The sequence below is a fragment of the Lynx rufus genome, unplaced genomic scaffold, assembly GCF_022079265.1.
Source record: "Lynx rufus isolate CCGP_SWC_20201006 ecotype Redwood Valley unplaced genomic scaffold, mLynRuf1.p SCAF_18, whole genome shotgun sequence".
Taxonomy (NCBI): Eukaryota; Metazoa; Chordata; class Mammalia; order Carnivora; family Felidae; genus Lynx; species Lynx rufus.
In genome coordinates, this window is record NW_025814832.1 from 28,554,162 (window position 1) to 28,564,602 (window position 10,441).

At 59.1% G+C, this 10,441-nt stretch overlaps 1 protein-coding gene across 1 annotated transcript in view; it reads left to right on the top strand.

Moving 5' to 3' along the window:
• The window catches only part of MXRA7 (matrix remodeling associated 7), a 28,650-nt gene extending 18,631 nt beyond the window's left edge, over positions 1–10,019 (top strand). The window contains exons 3-4 of the mRNA XM_047080423.1: positions 1,918–2,014; positions 8,985–10,019. Of these exons, the coding sequence (XP_046936379.1) occupies positions 1,918–2,014; positions 8,985–9,099 (212 nt within the window). The 3' untranslated portion in view covers positions 9,100–10,019. The remainder of the gene's footprint in view (positions 1–1,917; positions 2,015–8,984) is intronic.
• Positions 10,020–10,441: the final 422 nt, after the last annotated feature.

The window sequence follows — 10,441 nt, forward strand, 5'->3', positions numbered from 1 at the left end:
AGACCTGCCCCGTAAATTGAAACCTTGAGCAGCGCCCAGCTGGCAGAATTAAAATCGCTGTTTTTCTAAAACATAGCAACACAATGACCTTGACGTTGAGGGTAATTGGGTTTCTTTGTTGCCTGTCTTGGAGGTCCAGAGCGAGCGGCGAGCGTCGTCGTTGGTGGTTGGTGTGTTGGTCGCTGAGCTCAGTCTGAGACCGCAGCTCTGTGTGATTCCGCCCCGAACGCAGGCTTCTCAGGGCTTTCCTGGCAACCAGGGACCCGGGCCCCTCAGACAGGGGCTCGGAATTACTCAGCAAAGCGCCCAGATCCTCAGACGCAGGCAGGCCATACCTGGTGCTGTTGGGAGCCCCTGATCCTGCGGTCCCCAAGGACCCAGCCCTTGGTTTGTCAGCCTGAGCTGGTTCCAGAAGAGCCGGCCGGCGGGGACCAGGGTCTCCAGTGGGGGGTGGGGATGGGGGGGTGGGAGCGGATTCTCCCGTCTCTGCCCCAAGCCCTGTCTCACCCGGAGGAAGAACCAAGCCCCCCCTCCCCGACCACGCGGCCTGGCCCCTCTCTCTGCCACCCAGTGCCGCTGGCCTCCCTGCTTTACCGGATCTGGCTGCCAGACGGCACAGGGTTTGCTCCCTTCGACTATCATCTGCAAAACCCTTCCCGATGCCACCCCCACCCCATCTCCAGTGAAACTTCCAAGCAGCCCCCTCCCTGCCTCCCACACCCCTGTTCTTTCTGCAGAGCTCTCATGACCAGCGTCAAACGCTGTATTTTACTTACCTTGGCTTGCTGCCCGTTTGACTCACGGCTAAGCCCCCAGCACCTAGCAGAGAGCTCACTTCATGTCTGCAGAAAGAATAAAGAGCCCATGAATCCTGGTACTAATGTAGGAACTTCTCCCTAAGGCGAGGCCACAGCCCCTGGGGCGCCCCAGGCCGTCTGCCCTACACCTGCTGGGTTGAAGGACCACTTACGGCCATCGATTCCCAGGGCGGGGGGCTCTCTCCCTCCGATACTCAGCCCAGGGCTCCGCTCTGAAGCTCTTTTCTCTTCCGCCCTGGCAGTCTCTGCTCAGCACCTGCCCTGGCTCCCTGTCGCACATTCCTGCCTTTCTCTGTCCAGACCTCTGGCGTGCCCTCTCATCGGGCCTCGAGATTGTTTGTTCTAAGGCGGCTAAGGAGTCTGCTCTCGGGGACTGGCAAATCCCGGTACACCTATTCAGTACTAGGCACCGGTTTGGATGCCCAAATTCAACACGGTGTGAAAGATCCCACATCACTCCTGTGAGCTGGATGCGTTGCTTCAGATTTCTGATAGCTGGCGGGCATCCCCCAAGCCCCAGAGCCTGGAGGACCTCGGCAGAAGGATCAGGAGTCCCTGTGCCACCCTCCGGGCCTGGGACCCGAGGAGAGGCAGGGAGCCCCGCACCTTGGCCCAGCCTGCTGGGTCTGATGTAATTCGCACAGCAGTAATGGGGGTGGGGTGGGGGGAGCGGCTTCAGTGAGGAGGGTAGAGTGTCCTCGAAGGCAGCGGCTTGGCGGGAGCCTTTGCCAGACAGCTCTGTGGATGGCTGAACCCTGCCTTGGGGGAGGGGTCCAGCATTTGGTGGATGGAGCCATACCATTTGGGGAGGGGGGACTGATTTCTCTCCAACTATCTCATTTTTGTCTCTGTATCCCCATTTCGAATCCCCAAGTCACTGTGGGATTTCATGGGAAGAGTGTGGGAGGGAGCCCTGCCAGTCGAGCAGAAAAGTCGCAGGTGCCCTCTCGGAGGCCCGGGCAGCACGTGCGTGGTCACCAGGGTGGACGGGGGCGGGGGGGGTGGTGGAGGGAGGGACTCGGAGTCTGTGGGAGGCGCCCAGCCCCCTCCCCAGTCCCACGCGCCAGCTCTTACCCCCTTCCCCGTCTCCTCCCTGCAGGGGGAGAGGTCTTCTCCTTTAAATACAGCCCCGGGAAGCTGCGGGGAAACCAGTACAAGAAGATGATGACCAAAGAGGAGCTGGAGGAAGAACAGAGGTAGGCCGCACACCTTCCTCTCCGAGGAGCCAGGGCTGTCTGGCCCCTGCCCTCGGGGGCCAGGAGAGGAGGCGAGCTGAGCCTCGGGCCAGCTGCCTGCCCCCACCCCCTGCCACCCTCCGTTTTGTTTTCGTTTCAGGGCTTCTTTCCTATCTGTCTGTCCTGCCTCCACTCAGCTGGGCTCGTCTCCCCTGGAGACGGTCCGGTCCCCTCGGGGCGCTCGGGGAGGACCCGCTGAGCCCCTCCCCTGCCCCGCCCCGCCCCGCTGCAGAGGGAAAAAGCGAGATGCCAAGCCGGGGAAGAGCCTGGACCAGACAGAGTTCATGACAGAACCAATCTGTCACTTTAGGACAGAGCTCGATTCTTCCTGCTCATCTCTCTGGCCGCTCCCCTCCGGCCCCTCCTCGCCCAGCGGCCGCCTTCCTTCTGTATCCGTTCTGCTCCGTGGAGCTCGGAGGCCGAGGCAGCCGTGTAGCGCCCCAGGTTTAGAGTCGGGCGCCCCCCACCCCCGCCGGACACCCCCCGCACACCCGTGGGCTAACCTCCGCGGATCCTCTGCGCTCCGTCCCGCCAGCGTGCCAAGGAGCGCTCTGGAAACAGCAGGACGGCTGGGAAAGGGAGAACCGGGGGTCTGACCCCGAGCCCCGGGGTCTCCAGGCCTGGAGCCTGCTGGCGTGCTTTGCTTCAAGCAGGATCGAAACGGGAGCCCAGGCTTGTGGTGACCACCGCCCGCTCGTTAGCACAAGCTGCGGTTCTCGGGTCACAGGGGACAGGAGGGTTTATTTTTCCAGAATGCATAACTCAGCCACCCTTTCATTGCCACTGGCCACACCACTCAGGGTCCCTCAAACGTCAGAAGCCGCTCTGTCCACGAGAACCCGCATTTCCCTTCCTGCGGCTGTTCCCCACTTCTTCCAAAGCCGGCCTGGAAGGCTCTTCCCCGGGGGCGGAGGGGTGGCGGTGTCGGCCCAGCGCGAGGAGGACCCGGAACAGGGGGACCTGGCCTCCAGGGGAGCCCCCCCCCCACTCCTCCGTGCTGCTGACACTGCCTGTGGGTGTGACCCGGTTTGCTGCCTTTATATTTCAGGATTGAGCTGACCTCTGACCTCACTTCCCTGTAGCACGTTCCTTAGGTCCTGAACCACACATAATCTTGCAAATCCTTTTGGTAAGGAGACGGACTTCTTAGACCACTGGTGCTTCCCCCCTCCTGTCTGTTAATGTGTCCCCAACATGACTGGCGTGGTCTAAACCTCCCCCATCCCCCCCCCGCCGCCTTCATAACCAATTAATTCATTCTGCGCACCGAGCACCCAGCCGCCTCGTTCTTCGCCAGCACGGGGGTCGCTGGGTGACCAGGCCCCTCTCCCAGGGCTGCAGGGTCCTGGGAGCCCAGTGAACACGCGTCCCCCGTGGGCCTCATGGACCAGCTGGCGGGGAGCTAGCGCCCCCTTGTGAGGCTGGGCAGAACTGTCATTCCCCTGGGGACCAGGGAGGCTGCGGGGAAACCCGCTGGCTGTCCCCCTGCCGCTTTGGTCCTGCCCTGAGAAGGTGAGGCAGCTGATAAAACCTCGTGTGGCAAAAACCCCGGGCTCCCAAGTCGTGGGACAGGCAGGTTTTTCGGCTCAGAGGAAGGGGTGGCCGACTTCAGCCCTGGTCACTATGCTCAGTGTGACCAGAACACGGCCACTCTGGTTTTCCTGTGGCCTGTGGTGGCTTCTGCGCTGCTGTGGCCGGAGTGAGAAAGCCCACAAAGCCCAAAAGAGTCCGTATCGGGCCCTTTACAGAAACATTTCGCAGCCCCGGGATTAAGGATAGGCAGGGCTGGATGCACCTGTGGGCTCTCGAAGGTCCCCGTGGACGGAGCTGAGGTCCTGGTTCCCGGTGCTCAGAGGATGTGAGGAGCCACTGGAACAGGAAGGACCAGTTAGGGGATGGATGCCAGGCCTCGGGCCAGGGGTCAGACGGCCGCTGTCGCTGGGCTCCGAGCTGGGACCTTGGCGATGGGGAGGGAAAGTCCCTTCTCTGTTATGTTTAGACAGGAGGGTCTTTCGCTACGGAGTCTTTGGGGACTTGTCATATACCAGTTCACACCTGGCTATTCCGTGCGGTGGAGACCGCGCCCCGGGTGTCGCCCTTGGGGTGAAGGGGGCGATCTCTCCTCATCTGTAGGCTGTGGTCATCACCGCCGCGCCCCAACTTGAGGGGCTAAACACCGTCCTCGAAGGGTGGAGCTGGAGTTCATGTTCATTTTCATTACCGCCCTTCCCCAGCATGCTCCCCGCGGCTGTTGGACGAGCCTGCCTGTGCCTGCTCCCTCCTGCCCCTGCGCGCGCGGCCAGCTCACGCGGCACCGCATGGGGCCCCTTGACGCGCCACCCCTCTTAACGGCTGCTTCTGTTCCTTGCATGGCCACGCTTGGGGTTGCAGAGGCTGGCAGGTTTGGCTTTGTCTTTTCATCTACAGCACGGTGGTTCCCGTGTGGCCGGGAGAGAGCCGACGGGCGCGAGGTAGCTCTGGTCCCAGCTGAGTCTAGGAGACGGCCCTGGAATCCCAGTATGGAAAAGAATAGGCATATTATTGTCAAACCGCTGCAACCACAGGCCAGCGAAAAGTCTGCTCCCTTCTCTGCCCGTCAAGATTCTTTCTGACCAAACTCTGCCTGTTTCTAATTCCTTTCCTGGCACTCCGGGTCCCAGTCGAGTTGCAAGCTAGTTAACAAATAAATGCTGTAAGTCCCCGACGTTAAATTTATCACCTCAGCCAACAGAGCCGTATCCAGAGCCCGAATCTTTAGCGGTCCCACTAAAGAGCATCCCCCAAAGCCTCACTTTACACGTTTTCAGAACACGGCCTTTAGGAAGCAGGACTACAGTCAAGACCCCAGATTGTTCTTCCGCGTGTTTAAACGGACATTCCCATCCTTAGAATCGCCCGCAGGTCAGGTTCCTTCTGCCCAAGGGGTCGGAAATGGTAAGGTTTGCAAATCCAGAGACAGCTGCTGCCCAAGAATGAGCCCGCTTCTCACTGGCTGCACCCCCTCCTCCGAGGTGTCCCCTGGGGCCTAGGGCTCACAGGTATCCTCGGCACTGCCATGCCGGGCTGGGGGACTGTGCGTTCGCACCGAAGCTCCTCTGGGAGGCGCCCCATCCAGCCTCAGGGTGTAGCTGGGCTGGCGGGTTTGCAGGCTGCGGACCGCTCCTCCCCGCTCCCAGAGCTAGTGAAGCTGGAGGCTTGGCAGGAAAAAGAAAAAAAAAGCACCCCTGGCCACACCTGTCCTTGTATGCCATCCGTTCGTCCCACCTTCCGGTCCAGGGGAAAGTGGCTCTGATGGATGGGAACCTGGGACCCCAGCACCCTCTCCATTCTGAAGGTCCTCGGCAATGTCCTGACCTTTCTGGGTGTGGACACGACTCTAGTGGAAGGTGTTTTGTTCAGCATGACAGGGAAGGGCGAGAGCGGGCGGAGGAACCCAGGCTGTAGGATATTCCCGTGTCCGCAACCTGGTGTGTCCGTGAGGGGTTTGCCCGTGTGAAGGTCTAGAAACATGAGCGACGCCGACCTCCAGAAGAGGGCGCCAGAGGGACAAAATCGTCCCCTCTTCCCTCATCAAGTCTGTGGGCTGCTGGGTGTTGTTTAGACGGGGTGGGCACACATCCTAGGGTGCCAGTGTCCCCGGCGGGGACAAAACCCAGCCAGTGGGAATAGGAAGAGCGGGACGGGAGGGCCCCAGGGAAGCACATAGCCAAACATCCGGAGCACCCAGTATCTGTCCAGACGTCTGCCCTGCCCAACTGCCTAGATGCGGGGGCCCCCTCTGCCTAACTAAGTGCCTCGCGGACGCAGAATGGGGGTCGGCGGGCTGCCACGGTGCCACGCTCTGGGGGACAGACTGTCTTGCTGCAGGTGATGAGAAGCAAACTCACCCCGTGTCTGAGAAACCAGTGTCCAGCCCGGCTTCTGCAACTCCAAACGTCCTCCCCCGTCGTCCCCGATGCCCCCCTTTCCTCCCCGCCCCCACCCCCGCCCCGTGATACTTGCAAGATGGAAGGAGTAAAATAAATGATCTTTTCTCCCCATTTCTCTTTACAGAACCGAAGAATAATGAAGTTATCCTTAGCCTCCTGCTAAAGGCTTTTTCCCTTTGACATCTTAAAAGCTTGAGCGCTAGAATGGAAATCCCCAGAGCGGAGCCACGCGGGCTCCCGGGTGCCTCTTGCCTACATAAACCCGCTGGGACCTAGAGCCTCCGTCAGGACCCGTCCCTCGGCAGGGAGGATGCCAGGGGGCGCCCTGGCCCCCCACCCCCGGGGGGAGATGCGTTCCTCCCTGTTGGCGCAGATGGCTCGGTTAAGCAAGGGTTTCGTAGACTTTGATTTTTCTTATCACTGAACCCAGCTCTCCACACACCCTTCACACCTGTGATATGGCCAGTGGCAGCCACCTTGTCATTTTAAAACCATGTGGCTGCATTCCAGCCCCCCACCCCCTGCCTTTTCCTCCACTGACGCCTAACCCGGGAAAGACTTGGAGGCGTGCCAGGCAAATGAGGGAGAGACGCCGGCGCTCAGTGGCTGGCTTAGGGGTGGTCTTGTCTTCCTCTCCCTGGGGACCCATGTCCCCCTTCCGGGCGCGGTCGTTGGGGGGGGGGGTGAGAGATGCTATATCGACGGCGGGGCGGCAGGGAACCAGCGTCGGCTAGAGATTTGCGGTTGCCCTGACTCTTCATTTCGAGGAGGCTTGAATCCAGCCCTCTCGTTGCTAAAAGAAGCCTTTTCACTGACGCTCTTATCAAGCTCGGCCGAATCTCCACCTTCGCTTTGGCAGAAGCAATAATAATAGTTTGCTTGAAATAGATCTCTCGACTATGCCTTTTCCTAGAAGGTTTCATAGATAAGTTAGAATTTCGCGAGAGAATGAGAGCAGTCCCAGATCCGTTTCTTGGAATTTTATATTGGACGACGTTTATACTACACCAGACTAATGTGCAGTTTTTAGATGTGTTGGTTACAACATTTTTTTAAGCAGTAAGTTTTTTAGAAAAACGATCGCCATCTGATGGAAGGCCGGGATGTCAACCCCTAGGCCGTGTCGCATTCCCAGTGACCCTCTCCTCTGGGCCTCGAACCTTAGGTTTAGGGACGGAGCGCGGGACAGAACACCAGCCACACCGAGACCTGACAGGTAGATGCTGTCTTGTTAGCACCCAGGTCCCCACACACGCAATACGACGGCCTTGTCCAGACTGGGATCTTAATGACGCCGTGAGCGGGGGACTGCCTCCCTCCGGGTCAGCTACCTAGCTAGTTAGTTGTCTGGGATCTTTCTGAACATGGCTCGTGGGCCCCAAGCCTCACGTCCTCCTGATGGCTTGGATCTGTGTATTCAGCCTTTGTTCAGCCCAATAAACTTTGAGTAGATGATCTCGGTGACTGTGTGTTTTTTCAGTTTCGCTTTGCTTTTCAGAAATCCTGTCCTTCGAACCCATTAGAATTTGAGCTCTCATTCTGATGCCCGTTACCCTCTAGCAGAGTACAAGTCCTATGTCTGCGAAAACTGCCCGAGCGCCGCGGCCGGCGAAAATACCTGAGAATTTGCGTTCACTTGGGGCGGGGGATTGTGATGCCGTCCAGGGAGCCCAACACACATCCTTTCCATTCCCAGTGCTTTTGTCGGACTGTAGGGTACAGAACACCTATGGCAGGACAGGAAAACGGACCGTAGAAATCACAGTTCCCAGGGCGACGAAGAGAGGCTGGGAGGTGGGACTTGAGTATTTCAGCTTCTAGATGCTGCTCTAGCCAGGAAACCACCTGCTGGATGGGAGATAAGGGGTCACCGCCGAAGGAGTCTGATGGGACGAGACCAGACGGTGGGACCCCGCCCCGGGCAGCGCTATGGGTGCTGGGTGGCCGGAGGCCGTGCCGAAGCCCTGCCGTGCGGCGTCTAAAGCGGAGCCGGCCGCAGGGAGGGCCGGTGCGCAGGGAAACCTCAGGACCAGCCTCGCTGCCAGCACCTGGAGCGGGAACAGGCCCCAGACTGGCCCGAGCCCTGTTTCCTGCTGCGGTTTCACCCCAGCCTTTCACAACACTCGCACCCCTGGGAGCTGTCCTGTGCTGGTCAGATGGGGTGGCCGAGCCTCTTAAAGACAGCAGCCCTTGAGAGGCACCCGGGTGGCTCAGTCGGCTGGGCTTCCGACTCTTGATTTCAGTTCAGGTCATGATCTCATGCTTCGCGAGTTCGAGCCCGGCGTCGGACTCCATGCTGACCGTGAAGAGCTTGCTTGGGATTCTCTCTCTCCCTCTCCCGTTGCTCCTCCCCTGCTCATTCTCTCTCTCTCTCTCAAAATAAATAAATAAGAACTTAAGAAAAAGATAAGAGCCCTTCACTCGCAGGCCTGTGTGCAGGCCAGTTCAGGGCACCCGCTGGCCATAAGGTATATGTGCAAAGTAGGAAGAGGTGCCCCTTCCTCCGGGCAGCGAGACCCCGTGCCAACCCTGCCCCTGGTCAAGCCTCCATACGCACCTCTGTGTGCTCCCTGCTTCCCAGCTGGTAACGGTTTCCGTCCTCATCCTTCTAAAAGTCTGTCGCTAACATGGTTTCTCGTGGGTTCTCCGGCCACGGAACGGAAACAGCCCTCTCCCCGTTACGTCCCGGGTCACGCGAGATCTAAGCTCAAAAGGCACCCATGGGGAAACAGGGGCGCAGGAACTCTCAGGGTCACGTGGGTCCCCAGACCTAGAAAACCCCAGACTTAGAACCCGCTTTTAGAACCTTCGGGCTGAGGCCGTTCGGCCCAACCAGCTCGTGTGTCTTGAGTGGATCTGGCTTCAGTTTAACTTTCTTGCTGTCCCGGAAAGCAGACGCGGCACCAGCCGAGAGGGGAGCGCCCCAGCCCCGGACGCGCTGGGCGGCCCCCTGCGCTGGGCCCCCGAGCACCTTCTTCCTCTGTCCCCTCTCTTCCCCACAGAGTGCAGAAGGAGCAGCTGGAGGCCATCTTCAAGCTCATGAAGGACAACAAGGAGACGTTTGGGGAGATGACAGACGGCGACGTGCAGGAGCAGCTCCGGCTCTACGACATGTAGGCCGCCTCCGCCCGCGAGGCCCCGTCCCCGACTTGCCGGCTGCGGCAGGCTCGCTCGCTCGCTCTCGCGTCTGTAGCTGTAGAGGCGCTACACACGGGCCATGCGGTTCCCAAAACTTAGGCATGGTTTTCCAGCAATCGGGATTATTGTCTTCGGAGTCAGACATTTTTTTTTTTTTTTTTTTTGCTAAGAGAATGCTCCCCTACGGCTTGCGTCCGTGCAGTCACAGAAGCTTCCAGAAAGCCTTCTGAGGCAGAATGAGAGCGCAGGGTTGTTAGACTGGACACTCGGGCAGCAGGACCTGTTACCCGTCTTCCCACAGCACCCCTGAATCCTTCCCACACCCATGTGCCCAGGGGGCCGGGGGGGGGGGGCTCTGAGCGTCCTTTTAGCAAAAACTCGAACTCGACCCTCACCTTCCACGCTGGAGCAGATCAGTGTTATCAGAGTTGGGACCCTCGGAGAGCTTCCCCCGCGGACGCGTGAGACTTACTTCACATATAGGCTCATCTGAGTGCTTATAATGCACCCAGGGCCACGCTAGCTACTAGAGGTAGAAGAAATCACATATGCAACACGGGGCCTCCCTTTAAGGAGACGAAAGTCCTTCAGAGAAGCGAGGCACGTGTGCAGGGAGAGAGCAGGTCCCCAGACAGCCTTCAGTAAAACACCAGAATGACCTCACGGGACAGCGTCCGGGACACGTCAGGAGGTCAGTAAATCTCTGGGAGTCCGCGAACTTGCGAGGACGCAGATAACGGCGGGGCTCCTGCCTGCTGCACGGTCCCTGTTTCCGTTCGCCCCACAGGCCGGAAAATTCCTAGCCAACCGAGCTGGAGAGGGTCTGCCCCAGAGAGAGCCCATGACGTTCCTAGAAATATTTTGTATTTGCTGAAATAAAGCTACGTCAACACAGTGAACTCAAAGCAGCAGTGGCATTTTGCATACCTCACGTTAGAGATTACGGGGGTGGGGGTAAGTTCCTCTCCCTCCGTCCTCTCCTCTTGTTCCTGGAATTCTCCTCGGGCACCTCCCCTGTCTGCTCCTGCCATTCCTTTTGCTTCCTTGTGGACAATCTGCACAGGAGAGGGGTCTGTTCTCTGCTGTCCTACCCAAATGTCAGTGCTTTAAAAACAAACCAAAAAAAAAGATATATATATCTTGACACTGCTTTAAAAAAAAAAATTATGATGTTAGACTTCTTTGTTCCCTTCGTCACCTCCCAGGGACCCCTTCCATCGTGTGGCGGGCAGGGCCACCTCTCCCAGGGCCGCCCTGCCAAGCGCGTTGCCCTGGGACCGCTTTATGGGCCTTCCTCTCCTCCTGCCTGGGTCCTTCAGCT